The following is a 17,763-nucleotide window of genomic DNA, read 5'->3' as shown; positions in this document are numbered from 1 at the left end:
TTTTTCCCCCATAGTTACAAATGCTATGTATAGTAGCAGAAATAAAAAAGAAAAACCTAAATAACAAAACGTCTTTTCTGAACTCCAGACACAGTCACATCACTCACAGCATCTAGTAGAAATCATCATGGTAGTAATAATGGCTACAGCATGCCTTTGTGTCAGAAAAGGGTTTTGATCAAAATCGTGAACTCATTTGTCAGTCTCTTAGTGCGTATTTGATTATTTTAATGAAATGCTAAACATTGCACAGCTCTCACGAGGAAGCCTCTGCGCTTTTTGCGTTCCTAACAACCTTTGACATAATGAGGTGTGACAAATTGATTTAAAATACAGTTGCAGGAAGAAGGGCAGGAAAGCTCTGCTCTGCCTTCTGGGTGTTGTAGTCTTTCTGCTGCCTCTCTGCCCGGGCAGCAATCGGGAGCTGGACTCTAAGTCCCACAGCTCCCACTAGAGCCTACCGCACAGGCTCAGAGACCATATGCTGGGAGGGGGGGACTACATTGTGTCTATTGTATGTTATTTTCTTTTTTTTTCCTCTGGCATTTTGTACATTTGACGGGTGGTTTAAATTGGGAGCGAAAAACATGGCAGATGAGCAGGAAATTATGTGCAAACTCGAGAGCATCAAGGAGATCAGGTATGTTTGCTTTGTGCCGCATCGGCTACACGCAGCGGCTTTTTCCTCGGGGGAGCGGAGGAGTTGCATCTATCTGAAAGTAGCTATTGTGCTCCTGAAGGAAAGAAAACCACGCTGGGCTTTATGATAAGAACAGAAAATACATTTTTCTAAGTAGGGTAGGTGCATCTGCTGCTGGGAATCGCCGCAGGAATAGGCAGGGAAGGGCGGCAATGGTCGTGCATTTCCAGAGAATCAGCCCTGAATGATAACACGAGAAGGAAGAGTGCGCGGGTGGGAAGGGCGCAGCAGCCCCACGCAGCTGGGGGAGTGGTGTCGGCCGCGGGTGGGTTTGTTTTGTTTTGGTTTGTTTGTTTTTTTTTTTTTTTTAAGCCTTTTGAATGATTATTTCTTATTCCTGAGGCTCTCTGTCATAAATCTATTATTTTGCCCCACTCACTCCCCAGCAGGAGCCTTGACGGGCTGGGAAAGGAAAGGGGGGGGCACGAAAAGCAGAGTATGGCACCGAGAGCTGAGGATGGACGTGCCCCGGGAGCAGCACGGACAAACATCCGAGCAGGGCCGGGCAGGGCACCGGGGGGCAGCGGCCGGGGGTCAGGGCGTTCAGGCTGAGCTTTGAGCTGGGGCTGTGACCTGGATTTGTACAAGAGGGGAGCAACTGAACCCGGGAAGCGGCCAGCGCTGAGCTGGCTTCTGTCCGCCCTGCCTGCCCGCTCGCCCGGCGGCGAGGAGGCCGGCGAGGAAAGCCCACCGAGGGTCCCTCTGCCCGCTGCTTCTGGCCCCCCCCCCACCGCGATCCGGCGAGCCACGGGGGTGCCAGCGTGTCACAGGGAGAGGTGGGGGGGGGGGGGGACACACCGGTGCCAGGCTTTTTGGGGCGGCCCCTCCAGGTCGGGCCCCGAGGCTGGCGGCTGGCTCAGCCGGGCAACGCCACGCACCGGGAATTTGGGGGTAACGTCCTTCGGCTGGTAGATCACAGGGTGCATTGAGGGGGGGGGAGCTTGTAAACACCAAGGCACAGCAGCGTGTGTGCCCATGTCGGGGGCGTGCCTCCTCCTTAGCTTTGGGTTGGGCGTTTTTACTCTTTGGCTCAGGGCATGGATTTCCAGAATCAGGCCAGAGCTGTCTGTATTTAGTAAGAATTCATGCATCCAAAAGCCAAAACACGTTACAAAGAAAGTGAGGGCAGTGATTTTGGACCTACTTGGGAGGCACAAGGCATGCTGGCAGTAGGTAACACCAGAGCGAGGAGAACTGGTTTGGGACAGGAGAGCTGGAGAGAGGGCAGGGGACAAAGGCGCTGGCACCGGCAGCGTGTGCGGATGGTCACCGAGACTTCGGGCCAGAAACAGCCCCTCTGAGAAGCACGTTTTACCCATGGAAGAGGTGAATTAGGCAGCAGTGAATGGGCCTTGGCCTTCTTCACACAGTACCACAAAGGTGAACAAAGATCAAGCAAAAATATTTGTGTGTCTAGCATCCCAAACCTATTTGTAGTAAGAGATGGGACAACACATACTTTGCAGAGTAAGAACAATGCGTTTCCATTCAACTGTTAGGCAGGCTCTGTTTTAAAATACAGATCTAAGTATGGCCTAGTACAGTTTGTGGTCCAATTATTATAGCACTTAATTTAAATATCTCATTAAATTATCTTTTCAGAGAGATTGGTATCCTGTGTTTGGAAATTTATGGCGCATTCAGTTTTCTGAGAATATATTCAAAGGTGATCTATAAACTGTAATTAAGACATTTTTGCTCTTAGTTTGTGGCATAAGGTACTGTAAAGGTGATGTTACTAACTTTAGTGTAGAATGAAGTATCAAGAAAGTAGCTTATATTTTAAATTAAAAAAAAAAATCAGTGTGAAAAAGTCAATCCTACTTGCAACGATGATGTAAATTTTGAGTCACCTTTAACAAAATCTGATCAAACCTATTTTTTCATCCCCAATCTTTTAAAAGGAGTTTGCATTCTATGAAGAATTTCCTTCAAAATAAACATGAGAATTTCTTATGTTTACAGACACACCTTTGACAGATTTGGCAGGCCGTAATTTAGTCTGCATTCCATGTGTTATACTACAGGCAGAGAGGCAAAAAGCCCTCACAACCAAAATCAAAGAAAATTCTCATTCCAGTGGTTGATCTCTATCACTTATTAAAGGCAGCTCAGATGGGTTTGGAAGAGATTATGGAATCTGATTTTTAAGACTCATATCCATATCCATATCTGTATCTCCAGATACATACATATAACTTGTAGTCAGTGGAATACCGCTGTCAGTAAACATGTATATGCCCACAGTTCAAACATATCTGCACATGCTTATTTATATGCATTAAGTAGTTCCACAGAAATAACCCCAGTCATAAAATTAAGCAAATGCATAAAGACTGCACCTCAGTGTTCTAACTGGGAAGAGATAAAAGAAAATGAGTGAATATATTGATGACAGATACTAGTTTAACTGCTTAATGCTCTACTAGGATGCACTTAGCAACTACTGTCATCAATGCAGTGTAAGAACTTAAATAGAAGGGAAAAGAGTATGAGGGCAGAATTCATTAGGCAGTCTAGAAATCACACAGACAGTTTCTGTTTTAAAATGTTACTGCATGTTGCCTGATGCTAACAGTTTTAATTTGTGTGCACTTTTTCTTTCCGAATATCAAAATTCAGTAATTTGGACTGAAACTATCCCCTGCAACTAATTTGTTGTAGCAGCTTTGGCAGAGCATGGCAGCCCATGACTAGTAACAGTGAGGAAACTGATCTGTTCCCATTGTCTCAGGTGACCACATGCCATAAATGCAAGAGAGGAAATTGGGAACAAATAATTCCCAGTTTCGGTAATCAAAGTTGCCATTACTAAATAAATGTTTTAAGTAAATGGGAGCAATGAGACTTGATGAAAACAGGGGTAGATGGTTGGACGGTACTTTTTAGTGAGATATTGCCACATTTAAAATGGAAGGCAGAGAGGACCTCTTTTACTGGTTTAAGTCCAATATTTACATTCAGACTAGTATATGCCATTGTATAGTAAATGACAGAACACCTTCAATGGCATTAAAGATTACAATGTTGTAGCTACATACTTGAATTCTACCTACATCCAGTCTTCTGCACTTCATTCATAAAATTTTTACTAGTTGATTTATTATTCCATCAGCTACTTTTTACTCTAATGGTGAGATACGGACTTTTCAGAACTGGAATGACTGTGTAACCTTTAAAATAAATGTAGTGTGCAATCTGTATTTTCTATAATAAACATACTATATGAAACAAGGTGAACTCTATAGTGAGCTACAGTATGGACATAATAATCATACTTAGCAAGTGAATTTTATCAAATTTGGTCTTAAATACATCTTCCACAATATCTGTAAATGTCTCTGAGTGACCTCTGATGTGACATTATCATTTGCTTTTTCTGTAGCTATTTTTGGTCTGGTATTTCTATTTGTAACATTTGTGGGTTGCCATCACTGCGAATAACACAAGGCAGAATTTTGTCCTACTTTGTTCTAAGGAAACAAGCAACAGTCCCTCTGACCTTCAATTTTTCTATTGTTCCACTTTAAATCTTCTTCCCCAGCTCCCTCTTACATCATGCCTGTAGGAGGTCTAATGTGCTATTTAGTAGTGTACTTGGAAACCTCTATGGATCTATTTGTACTAGGCTTTAGGTGACTAAAAAGGAATGGTACGTTCTTCTTTGTTTCACACAAGGTAAAGTAAGGAGTTCTGGAACTCTTGATTACATGCCTGAAATGTGACATTGCAGCCTCTTGTTGAAACATTTAAGTGTTGTTGACACATTGTCAGTATCATATTCTAACTTCCAATACAGGAAAAATAACTAAGGCATCTATTAACTAAATCGCAGGAACAAGAACAGTTTGTTTGTTCTGTTCAACAGCTTGGACAAATATTGAATCACAACAGCAGTAGGCTGTTCTGCTGCTTAAAACTGTCTGATGATTGAAACTCACACTCCTTGATTATTACTTTTGAAGATAGAAATAAGGGCTGAGCATCTAAACATTTTTGTTATGGAATTATGGATTGGCACAAATGAAAAAAAAAAACAATCAGAATGCAGAGTATGGGCAGAAACATTTATAAATACGTGACGGGTACTAGGTCTTAGCAAAGAACCAAGAGAATGCAGAATTACTTGCAAGTGGGATGTTGATGGCCAGTGTCATTTGAGTTTTTACTATTCTGATGTTGTTGCTCTGGAATTTTCTTTAACCTGATGTTGAAGTTAGTATTTTAGCAGTTCAAAGTACTGTCCATATAGTTTTACTCAATGTACATGACACTATAATGCCCCTCTAATTCATTTTACATTTCTCAGAATCCTGTGCTAAACCTCCTAGATTTTCTGGATTTCTCTATTTTGGAGCAAGGGTTTAATCTGAATTAACAGATGCAGTAGAATTCTATTGGTACAAATTCTCTGAAACTACAGTAACTGTTAAAGTCTGACAATGTTCTGTTAATTTCATAATTCAGTACAAGAATTCTCACAGCACTGAAAAGCTGAGCAAAAGAGCTGGAATTAGAATTCACTTATCGCACCTCATCCTTTCTCACGTTTAGTCTCACCCTTGTCTATTACTGCTATTACCTTCTTCCATCTATTCACATATAAAGTGACACCTCGCAAAAATATATTGCAGTCACTTACTGTCATCTCTCTGTATTTTTAATTATCACTTGGATCCAGGAATAAAACTTTGCAGATGGAAAAAATAAAGGCACGGCTAAAAGCAGAATTTGAAGCCCTGGAGTCTGAGGAGAGGCACCTGAAAGAATACAAACAGGAGATGGACCTGCTGCTGCAAGAGAAGATGGCCCATGTGGAGGAGCTGCGACTGATCCATGCTGATATTAATGTGGTACGCACAGCCCAGCTGAAGACAGCCTGACTAAGTCACACTTACATATGAATTGTTCCACAGGTTGTGGAATTGTGCACATCAGTGAACCATCACTGGTTCAATAGTCTGGACTTTATAACACCATCCTAGGATCCTACAAAGAGTGCAAAGTAAATTTACCTCAGGATAATTGTTTTTTCCCGTCTGTGTTGGGCTGGATATTTGGTAATGTTGGCATAGTAAGCATTTGCACCCAGAGTGTAACCAAGCCCATTGTGGCCACAACCTTACCAGCAGCCACAGTAACATCACTCTGGCAGTCCCATACAAAACTTTTCTTCCTGTTAGTCTTTTCTGATTTAGCACCTGGAAACAGAGAAACTTTGGCATCGAGGTGGGACTTTTGATTGGAGGTTTTTGTTAGAAAAGAGATTTGGGGAAAATATATGATATTTGTTAAGTTCCTAGCAAAAGCTGACCTTGATCACTGAATGGAACCACCAAATATTAAGAAGCACCAGCCTGAAGGAATTAATACAAATAAGAGAAAAACAGTTTATAGAAGATCAGCCAATTAGAGGGGCTAAATGGGGAATACATATTTAAACCTGCAGTTTTTATGCCATGTTAGGGAACTTATATGACTGTACAGTGGTTTCTAGCTCTGAAGGTATCTGTGCTTTGCACTAGAAGAAAAAAGCTCCCACACTGTAAGCAAGTACAAGCTACATACTGGATGTGCAGACTGCATTTATTTATCACTTGAAATGCCTGTTTCCCTACCCAGCTGCATAACCTGTCTCCGTTTCACCCTCCCCTCTTTTTCCTCTCAGATTGTCTTTTTCCCTGCTGCTTTTCCCATTTACTGCAGTAAGAGAATCAGGAACCTTTCCTTAGCTTGTTTGCTAACTTCTAACCATCAGTGTTCAGGTATCTCAGAAACACATCATATTAGTTTATTCTACTTTAGTATGTTTTTTAATGTCCCTTGAGTGTTTTCCATAGCTCCTCACTTGCTGACTTATCTGTAGCCTGTCTACCTGCTTTTTCTGTTATGCAGCTCTTATATGTTGAGTGCACCCTTTTCGAATGAAAACACATCTTGTATGTCACTTTCAGTTGCTTCTTCCTTGCCCAGTTTTCATCCTCCCAGTATCTTAACTCTTTGTTTTACCATTGCATTGTCTCCAATCTCTTCCAGCGTAAGAAAAATCTCTTATTTCTGATACAGTCTCTTGTTCAATCAGAGAGCTATTAAAGGAACAGTTCTTTAAAAGCATGCCCATTCTCCTGTTTCAGATGGAGAACACCATCAAGCAGTCTGAGAACGATCTCAACAAGCTCTTGGAATCTACTCGTCGCCTGCATGAGGAGTACAAACCCCTGAAGGAGCACGTAGATGCTTTGCGGATGACTCTGGGATTGCAGAGGCTGCCAGATCTATGTGAGGAGGAAGAGAAACTGTCCCTTGAGTAAGTCTTGAAAGCAAACATTATCTGGCTTATACCTTCTCTCAATTCCACTGGTTATTCTGTCATTTTATTCTTGTTGGTAGGCAAAACTAAGCATGAAAACCAAAAGTTAACAAAAAAGGGATGTGGAAGCACACATATTTGTTAACATTCAGTCTGAACTTGGAAGTTAAATTTAGATTATTCCAAGCTGCAAACTCTACATATGACATACAAAAATTTAAGGGTGGTTGGCTCTTTGGATTTTTATACCATATGTTGCTTTCTCTAGCAACTTTTTTCTTCCTGAAAATATTTTTTTTTTCTGGCTTGTTTAGCAAGCAGAGGTAAGAGGCAATACAAGAAAGGGATACAAAACAAGTATTCTTCAGTTGGTTTGTGCTACTGCTAGTCAGAATTTTACTTTTTGCTGCACGCACACGGTGATGGCATTTAGCCATACCTATGACTGTCAACAAGTAACTTTACCCTAGATGTGGAAGAGATTTGGATAATAAATTACAGTTTCATTTTTAGGTGTACCCTAGGTGAAGGAAGGTGACAGATTAGCTACTATTCAAAGAAAAGTGTCCTTTGTTGAACAGATCAGTTTTAAATGCAAGTGATGTTTTAAGAAACTTACTCAACACCCAGCATATTTGGCACTGTTTTCACGGACAGTTTTCAAGATTTCCTTTGCATTTCTTCAGAAATGCTGTTTTCCATTCCAAGCACCCTGACACTGACAAAGAATGTATTAATCTATTGGATACAAAAGTTATTCACTTTAACAGAACAAAATGTAAAAACTGAGTTTGACAGAGGTGTATCTAAAGCTGTTAAAGATGAAATATGTATGTTGTCTACTCTTCATTCCATTAGATTTATATCCAGTTGTACATCAAGATATCTTAGAAGCTGACAATCTGGAATCTGGCTAAAGTGTACAAATGCAAAGGAAAATACCACCAATTCTATTTATGAGCTAGTCCAAACAGTGTCTAAGCGTAGGCAATTGGACTCCAGTGGAGGAACATGATAGTGAATTGTGATCTATTATATATTAACACAAAATACCCTTTACAAACTAATAGAGTACTCCAGAAGGTGGTTATATTTCTTCTTTGTTTTTCTTTTGTCTAGCTACTTTGAAAAGCAGAAAGCAGAATGGCAGACAGAACCACAGGAGCCTCCGATCCCGGAGTCTCTGGCTGCAGCTGCAGCGGCTGCTCAACAGCTGCAAGTGGCTCGGAAACAAGATACCAGACAGACAGCAACTTTCAGACAACAGCCACCTCCAATGAAGGTCAGGAGATGGAATCTGCTGGCTTTTCTCTTTTGTCATTGGAATGTATTGTTCCCGATTTTTCCTGCAGTGTTCCAAATGAAGAGCAACCCCAGTAGACTTAAAGTAGTAGCACCAAGGGTTAAGGACGAGGCTCTGTATAATTTGACACCTTTATGATTTAAGAGTCTCCATCAGAAGAGATTTAGGCAATTCCCACTCCTCTTGTGTTTCATGTGGGAGAAAGGCATGTAAGAAAAAAAAAAATGCTGGGCAAAAGAAAAACTAATAGCTGGGAATTAATCCCAAATGCATTCATATTAGAATGAAAACACGTATTTTATGAGGGAGAGTAATTGCTGGTGGTACAAATTACCAGGAAAATTGATTATTTCTGCAATTTTGGGGATCTTCAAGTCAAGACTAACATATGGATTAATTTAACCTAACCACGGGCACTTAAGTGAGTTTTACTCAGCTCCTTCTGTAGTCAGTAAAAAGAGCTAAGTAATTCCAAGTTCCAAAGACTCACTAAGGAGGCAAACTGATGTAGGTATACTCCATAGTTACGTACTTACTATCTGGAGCTAGGCCATCGAAAAGCTTTTCTGAAAGTAATATGCTTCAGTCAAATGGAAGTTAAATGGCTTCGCATGGAGCAAAAGGGCAGAGTTCTGTATCGTGTTAAATATATGGAATTCATCTAACCACTCACTCCTGCCTTGAATTCCGAGACATCACAGTTGGCCTTCGCTGTAACTTCTCTGACTCAATGAACTATTACACATGTAAACATCCTCAAAACATGTGGAATATTTAACACAAAATAGATTTTAATGTTTGAGTTACTGATACATGCCTGAACCATGTGTCTGCTGAACCTGTAGTTTTAATTCAGTGAGATACTCTAGTTTTTCAGTTGGCCTGAAGTTACTGTACAATCCAGAGACCTGGACTGTATAGAATGTAGCACTGGTTTGCTTTTGAAGGCAAGAAGCCTTAGTTATTTTTTTCTGTAATGTAACTTAGAATATGATACTTAGTAACCAATGTAACAATGCCACTTAAATGTCTGTAACAAGAGGCTGCAATGTCGCATTTCAGGCATGTTTATCGTGTCACCAACAAATTCATCGGAATGCACCCATATGTCCGCTCTGCAAAGCAAAGAGCCGATCTCGGAATCCCAAAAAGCCCAAGAGGAAACAGGACGAATGAAACCCAGAAGGCTGACAAGAAAACATGTGCCCTGTTCCAGTACCCTTCCAGTAGAACTGCAAATGTGGCCAGACTTTACTGAAGTGCAAACTCAAGTATGACCAACCCATTGTTTTCTATTTAATGCAATGTAAGCACAATGTTCCTGTTCTGTCTTAATTTCCTTCCAGTCCTTAGGATTTGGTTTTAGGAAAGTAAGTATTACTGGTGCTACAGTTTAACATTTCAGTCATTCCATCTTTTGGACTTCTAAACACAGTAGAATTCTTATGCAGATATCCTAAATGCCAGGCTATTCCTATTGGCCAAATGTGATTACCACAAATGCTTTTATGTTCTCTTTTTAAAAACAGATGTTACTAAAAAATCTGTTTTCTTCTGGTAACAGGAGACTATTTGAAGTGCTGAAATAGCAAGCTGTCTGTTTACTTCACTACAGAACAATTTGTTTTCCAAGCTGGTAAGACTGTATAGGTTTGGATAACCAGTAGAGCTCTTTTTATACAGGGAAAAAGAGAAATAGGTTATACAGGAAATCAGTGCATTAAGGACACACGTGAGTTTTGATTTAATGGAGTTTGATTGTACCATTCCATCAAACTTGACAAAATTTGGAAGAGGGATCAAGTTGCTAGCTGTGTATGAATTTCTAAAAATTGTGTAATTTGTGAGGCTTTAACATCTTAGTATGGTATTATTTTCAGCAGTCAGAAGACTGATTGACTTAAGTACAAGGCTCAAATGAACTGTATTAATGGTCCTCCTAGGCTCCGTGGCCAACCAGATCACTGTGGTTCTCTAGGAAACATGCATGAAATATCCCAAATCTCTATGCACACAGGCTGCAATATGAGCCCCTGTGCACATCTTCTATTCCTGGTTTCTCCAGCCAAAATCTCCTTTGGTAGACATATCCTCCACTGGAGCACAGGAAAATTCAGTTACATGCACCAGGAACGGTGTCAACTAAAAATGATAATTTCACCAGAACTGCCTGGCTTTGGTGTCATTGTCGTCCCTCAACCAAAACGTGCTATTTTTGTATCTTTTAATAGGTAATTTTCAAGTAAGCTTTATTTCAGTCCAGTTTTTTTTTTTTTTTGCTCCGTATGTGTGCCAAAAGAACCCTGACTAAAGGATCCTTTAGACTGCTCCCTGTATCAGTCTTCTCTTTGTTTCACCTCATCTAACAACAGCTCCTCCAATGGGGACAATGGCACTGACCCAAATACAGAAGCAAGGCTTAGAACTTACTCATTTCTAATCCCAGTTTTGTCACTGCCTTTGTTGTCTAAATTGATCTCAAGTATTAAATATTCTTTTCACTAACTTCAGGAGGAATGGACTGCCTGTTTACATTCTTCCTCTTTAGCCCAGGTATTCCTCTACTATTATGCTAGAGTGGTTATATTGAGAACTTTGCTTGTTAAATAGGAAGAACAGAGAAGTCCCAAATCTCTCATCAGAACGTTGACAAATGCTGGGGACTGTACAAATCCACATAAACAAATTTTGCTGGCCAAATCACATACATCATCATTAATTTCCCAACTCTACCACAAAGTACATGAGTATTTTATTGAATATAGACCTATAATTTACACCAAGTTCAGTTGGTATTCTCCCATTTTAATGTTTCATAGCCAAATCTGTCAACAGCAGAGAGAATGATGACCATGTGCTCCTGAAAATATGTGAAGAGCAGATTCTGTTGGCTGAACTACTGGGATTCAGTCCCTGTGAGATAGCAATAGTGGAGGATAGCCTGACCCCATGCTCCAAATAGCAGTACTGCACTAACTCGATCATTATGCGTGTTTTCTAACACAAATACTGGATTCTACTTTTAACTGGCAGAGTGGCCACATGCTGTATCTCCTGTTCAGAGCAATTCCTACAGAGTTTAAGGGAAAATGCACACAGAGTTAAAGGACCGTACATGGACTTGCCAAAAGTGCATACATGAGAGCAGCATACTTTGATGACACCTGTACGTAAATTTAAGTAGTAGTGACAATGGAGAATGGGCAAATGGTCTGCGATGAAGTAGTGTGAATAGAAGGATAGATTTGTAGAAACTTAGACTTACAGTTCTGAAATAGGGTTAGTCATAGCTGCTCTCACATTGCTGTTACTTTGCCAGGTTCCTTCTTTCTTGGGAGATCTCTAGAGCTCTAAATTGAAGTATGCTTAAGGATGCACCATTTACTAATTTAGTATGGCGGTTTTGTATTTTTACTTCTTTAAACTAGTCTCTTGTGCCCTCGTGTTTAACAAGGCTTGTTTTTTTAAAAAAAGAAAAACTGTGAATATGACATATTGTGCTTGTATCAATCACGCACTGGCGTTTGCAAACCTGTTTTCACATCCTTTATGAAGTTCTGCCATATGAATCGCGTGCGTTGCTGAGAATGAGTCTAACTGAATACGAGTCAGCAGTGTGCCCTGGCAGCCAAAAGTGTCAACTGTGTCCTGGGGTGCATCGAGCACAGCACAGCTAGCTGGTCAAAGAAGGGATTGTCCCACTCCACACTGCACTGGTGCAGCTCCACCTCGAGTACTGTGTGCAGTTTTTGGCACCTCAGTACAAGGAGGACATCAAACTATTAAGAGTGTGTCCAGAGGAGGGCAACCAAGATGGTGAAAGGTCTCAGCAAGACTTACAAGGAACAGCTGAGGTCACTTGGTTTGTTCAGCTTGGAGAAGAGAAAGGTGAAGGGGAACCTCATCACAGTCTACAACTTCCTCAAGGGGAACAGTGGTGGGGGAGCTGCTGATCTCTCTCTGGTGACCAGTGATAGGACACCAGGAAACTGAATGAAGCTGCATCAGGGGAAATTCATTATGGACATTATGGAAAGATTCTTCACTGAGAGGGTGGTCGGTCACTGGAACAGGTTCCCCAGGGAAGCAGTCATGGCATCAAGCCTGTCAGAGTTCAAGGAGAGTCTGCATGATACTCTTAGTCGTGTGGTTTAGTGTTAGGTAGTCCTGCAAGGAGCAGGGAGTTGGACTTGACGATCTTTATGGGTCCCTTCCAACTCGAGATATTCTAGGATTCCAATTATTTGAAGAAGACAAAATCTGTATTATGTATTAAGGGATCCTGGGGGTTGGATGAGGGAGCAAAGCAGTATCTTTCATAGGGAACCAGTATTGTCCTTTTCTCTCACAGATTAATTAAGGAAGTTTAACTGAAGAGCTCTTCTCGTGACAGCCCCGTGCTCTTTTCTCCCAGGCACCTTTCTCAAGAGACCAGAGGGATAATTATGCAATACTGATTTCTTGGTTTTTAGTCAGAGGAGGAAGCTGTCTGAAGTATAGTTCTTACCAGAAGTCTACTGCATTTTTGATCTATGGAACAGCAATGGCTTCTTCCTTTGTACCTAAGGTCCTCTGAGGATGCTTCTTCACTTGGCTCAAATTAATTTTTACTTGGGTTAAATTCTCTTAATATCCACAAAGAGACCCTTCTCAGAACTTACAAGACTTTGATGTTACTAAAGTCTGGTTTGACCCTGGCTTTGTCATGCCCTTTTCAATGGGTATTTAAGCAACAACAAAATCACTGAATTCTTTTGTTATAGATGGTTTTCAGGGTCTTTTCCTGGTTCCTCACTTGCCTCAAAAGGATAGTTCTGTTGCTCAGCAACCAAACAGCAAAAAAAAAAAAAAAAAAAATCACAAGACTCTACCCTGCCCCCTACTTTAAGCTCATGCTAAAAGCATATGAACACTCTACTGTGTCTAAAGGCTTCGCTATAGAAATTTTTGTACCCAAGCTGGGATAGATCAGTTTTTCAAACTTTAGTGCCAAGGACTCCCTTAACTATAGAGAAAATGTAAGACAAATTTTAATACTTGCACTTCCTGAATTCAACTTTAGCTTTCTAAACAGGACACTGACTGAGCCTGCCCACAGCTTCAAGTTCCAGAATCTAATTTTGAAAGAATAGCCATTGATGCGTTACTCTAAATAACAGAATATTTAAACAGTGCTTTACTAGCACTTTAAATAAAGTGCTTTCCTTTACAGTTTTCTAATTCTTCCAACATAAGTTTTCATTTTAGCATTTAGTTATTTTAGCAATATCTGGCATTTTCACTGGCTTCTGTGTTTTAAATATTTTACTCCAGTGCCCAGTAGGAGTAACAGTGTGCTGCTACCTGTTTAATTTGTCCGTAGAGTCCTTTTTAATAAATGTTTGTTTCATGTCATGCTTTCTTCCTGCAGAGTATTTTCACATGTTATTTGCTTATGCTACTGAGAAGCAGCCATATCCCAAAAGGTAAAGCCCAGCTCTCTAATTTTACAGGATGCAATTAGCCACAATTCTGTTATACCTTTATAGAAACTTTAAGGAGGTAAATATGGGGAAATACCTGTTCTAATGAACTTTAGAAAACAGAAGGGACAAGGAGAGAGCAAGACAGGTTTTAACCTAGCCAAACTTCTCAGACACATTTCTGCAACTCAAACCTCTGTGCGCTTAAGCTCCAAGCTTTCTGCATCCGCATAAATCACAGAAATAGTGTCTAATTCCCCAAACCAGGTACTTCTGAAACAAACCCATCCCCTGCTACTGCTGGCTACTAACACTGCAACTGGATAGTTTGCATGCATAAAACTGCCTCATTTACACTTGCAGGTTTCCAGCTATGAAACTCAAACAGACCTAGAAAAATAACACATAAATTGTGTCCCTCTACTGCAGTTCAACCACTGAAAGCACCGACTGAAGTGTTTATTTCTGTTTGTGACCAATTCACAGAGCTTCAGCTTGAACTAGCTCCCAGTCAATTTAAACTAATTCAAAACAAACCACTCTTAGGTGGGAACAAGTCTTGGTCAGACAGGTTTCAGTTTAAAGAAAAGAGTCATATCCAACACCTTCTGTCAGGTGCTAGATTGTCAAGAGGCCAAAACCCAGATATATATTCTTGACAGTTTTTTACTACCGAGGAACCTTCTGTTTCGTTTTGCTTTCTAGAGTTAAACTGAAAGCAGCAAAAGACCTGATTCCCTCTCTGATTCAAGGCCGGGGAGAGCTGTTCTCCAAAGAGACCTGCTTTGCCATCAGGAAATTACATCATCTGCTAGTGTTTGCTGGAAGTTACTTCTCTCAACAAACTGGTGACTGAGGAGCTTATGGGAGTACTCCCTAACCCAGCTCTGTCAGGAAAGCCCACATAGGATATACACTTCCAGCAAAGGAGGTAACCTTCTGCATGATAATGAAAACAGTTCTGAGAAATAACCTACTTCATTGGGCTAAGCAGATTCAAAGAATGTCTGTCCCAGACCTCACAGAGCTCAGAACCTGAGCTTGGTTAAATATAAGCAGCATGATTTTTTTTCTATAGGTACTACCTTCAAACACACATAAACCACAAAACCTAATGACTGCCCTAATTTTCCTTTGTACCATGACAGCCATTCCAAGATAAAAAAAAAAAAAACAATATTATTTTGACTTGTTTTGTTTACTGTTATCTGAATTGTTCAAATTTTGAAACATTCTGCACTAATCTGTTCATCCAGCTGCTCTTTCCAGTTCCTCAATCCCAACTCCAGCTGTAACATTACTTATAACGTAAGTCACAAAGCTAATGCACTAACCCATACCTTCCTAAGAACTAAGCCTGAAATATTCCCTATAGCTGACATCAGCTTCCATCATATTTTCCTGAGCTTAGCAAGATCATGCAGTGAAAAGACCTCCCAAGCCCCTGATCTTCCTAACTCTAATATTTTAGTGTAGCATTAAAAATCACCTAACATATTTAAAGGGACAAAATAAGAAGCACCAGAGCTTGTCCTAGTCCTAAATCCACTCCTTAAAAATTCCTACTACTGTGCTCTTCAGCCTTTCCTCTCACTAACCTTACTCTAACTTCCTTTTCTTCCCAGAAACCAGTAAAAACTGAAAGACCAGTGATAGCTACTTATTTGTGACCCACTAAAGATCTTTGGTTTCTTGCAATATTTGAGTTTTCCTACTTATTCCCACTGTCTAATTCTTTGTTCTTTGCCCTCCTTTATTTGGCACTGTTTTATATGTTTGTCAGGACAATTTTGTCTCGGTGACTGTGTAACAGTAACTGAATCTAGTAGATCACAGTAGTTCTGATGATGAGGAGGGAAGAAAAATATTGGAAATACCCATTTTTTCTAGCTACAGTCAAAATGGTAATTTGTATGGACAACTATTTAAAAGACTAATTTTCTGAATGGAAACAGAGCTCTAGAAGGATTTGTTGCTTTTTTTTTTTTTCCTGTTCCCAATGCACACAAACTTCTATCACAGGATAGACACTGCATGCATGAAGTTAGAAGAGATGATTTCTTACATAGGATTTCTCTAAGAGGTCTGCAGCATCTCAATTCTGTTAGTTTGCTATTCCAATTAAGCAGACAGATTGAAATTGCATTTCCAATGCTTTAAGATTCACTTAAACTACTTAATTCCACTTAACAAACATCATTAAATAGTCTCATCGGTGATACAAACTTCATTTAATTCAGCCAAACACAAGTACAGTCATCTGTGTTGAAGCTCTGAGTAATGGATGAAAACTACACATTTCTGTGTTAATTTTCCTGGAAAACTACTACCCTCCGCACCCTTATTTTCATATTTTTTCCCCTCATTTATCAAAAGAGATCCCCAAATAGCCTCTGTTTTTCAGACAAATGTCATCATTCTTTGGTTTGTTTTCATTCATATTTGTAAGAGAATAATAAAAAGTTTGAATCAGTGAACAAACTCGGTTCTACCACAGCTCCAAGCAGCTTCTGGTGTTCTTTTGCTCAGTACTCCCTCTCAAACTTTCATATAGAAACACTTCACCCACCTTTCTTTCAAGGCTTAACTGCCTAGAAGAATGCCAGCACGTAACTCATTTCCTGCTGGTTTAAATGTATTACCTTTTTGATACGTCTCCTATACTTAGATGCTTGCCTCAAAGAAAATGACTGAAATGAACTACTGTATTACTACATCCAGCTGCTTCTCTTCAAGTGTCCTCCTTTGCAGGATGACCCTGCAAAACAAAGCAAAAAGAATCTTGAGACCAATTAGGCTATTATACTTTCAGACCACTTTTCCAAAGCTTTAACTGTGATCAATGGAATAACTTCTCATTACACAAAGCTACCCGATTCTGTCAGTGAAGCCTAAATAGTTTGCTTTAGGTTAACTGCTTGGTGTGTTCTGTTGTTCTTGAGTTTTTGTTTATTTGTTTTGTTTTTTAAAGCTTTACATGTGCTCCATGATCTGCTGGGCCAGAGTGCCAGACATCTATAGTTCCTTCTGCTTTTACAACACTTCTGGCACTTAAAGTTGGTAATTAATAGTGCCTGTTATCCCACCAGGAGCAATGCATTTCTCCTTCCCCAAGGACATGCCTAAAGCCCATGCTGTGTCCTGCAGCATGGCTGAGATTTCCCATAGCCCTTCAGTGTTCTCTTTTGCTTTTCCTGACTCTTATTTTCTTCACAGAAATAAAACAACAACAAAATGCAACATATTTTGTAAATACATCCAAACTTTTGTCATGAGATATAACTTATCCCATATCCCTCACCTCAAAAAAAATCGTTACTCTTCAGGTTACCACTAAACTGACAGATCTCAAATCATCATGCAATGGTGGCAATCTTTCCCGTTATCTTCTGCTAAACTCCAGACTGAGAGGTATCTTTCACTGTCCTGACACCCATACTTCACATGCTGCATGCAACCCTGATGACTCTGAGCTTCCTGCTCTCTGCTTTCTACTCACCATGGATTCCCTGCCTATAAGGGAATCACAACATCAGTCCCTCCAGATAGAACAGGAAGTTTCTGAAAGCAAGCAGGTTACATTGTAAAGTACACAGAAAAACAGCTATTGAGAACTGTGTGTCCATTAAAGAAAACCCACCTTTTCCAAATTGCATAGTTTTCAGTGGACCATAAGTAATTTATCTTCTTGGGTATCTTAACACCACCTCCACTCTAAATATTGAGGGGAAGGTGGGGGAGGAGGGAGAGGACACCAGCACGCCACTGAACCCACTGAACCTCAGGGTCACTTGCAGATTCTTATACCTAGAAAAAATAAAACAGAGAATTCAGAGTTCGTGGAAAATGATGGCTACTTACTGAGTCGCCAATCAAGTATTTGACAATAAAGGAGAGCCACGCTCCAGGGGTGCCATAAGAAAGTAAGACAATGTAAACCCAGGCAGGGCTGTATGAAAAGTTCCCTGGAAGCGTTTGGTTTGAGCCT

At 40.3% G+C, this 17,763-nt stretch overlaps 1 protein-coding gene across 1 annotated transcript; it reads left to right on the top strand.

Moving 5' to 3' along the window:
* Window positions 1-435: 435 nt before the first annotated feature.
* On the top strand, window positions 436-13,707 carry ZC4H2 (zinc finger C4H2-type containing). The gene is made up of 5 exons (XM_042807205.1): window positions 436-640; window positions 5,382-5,553; window positions 6,835-7,007; window positions 8,130-8,292; window positions 9,376-13,707. The coding sequence occupies exons 1-5, from the start codon at window positions 588-590 to the stop codon at window positions 9,487-9,489; spliced, it is 675 nt and encodes a 224-aa protein (XP_042663139.1). The 5' UTR covers window positions 436-587; the 3' UTR covers window positions 9,490-13,707.
* The last annotated feature ends 4,056 nt before the right edge of the window (window positions 13,708-17,763 follow it).

Source organism: Tyto alba, unplaced genomic scaffold (genome assembly GCF_018691265.1).
Source record: "Tyto alba isolate M040663 unplaced genomic scaffold, T.alba_DEE_v4.0 Super-Scaffold_5, whole genome shotgun sequence".
NCBI classification, from domain to species: Eukaryota; Metazoa; Chordata; class Aves; order Strigiformes; family Tytonidae; genus Tyto; species Tyto alba.
This window is presented reverse-complemented; position numbering and strand designations above follow the sequence as displayed.

Bases quoted from the DNA above. Each gene is read 5' to 3' on its own strand.
- ZC4H2 (XM_042807205.1), top strand. From the start codon at position 588: ATGGCAGATGAGCAGGAAATTATGTGCAAACTCGAGAGCATCAAGGAG. The intron at 641-5,381 runs GTATGTTTGCTT...ACTTGGATCCAG, and splicing joins GAGAGCATCAAGGAGATCAG to GAATAAAACTTTGCAGATGG. The intron at 8,293-9,375 runs GTCAGGAGATGG...GTCGCATTTCAG, and splicing joins AACAGCCACCTCCAATGAAG to GCATGTTTATCGTGTCACCA.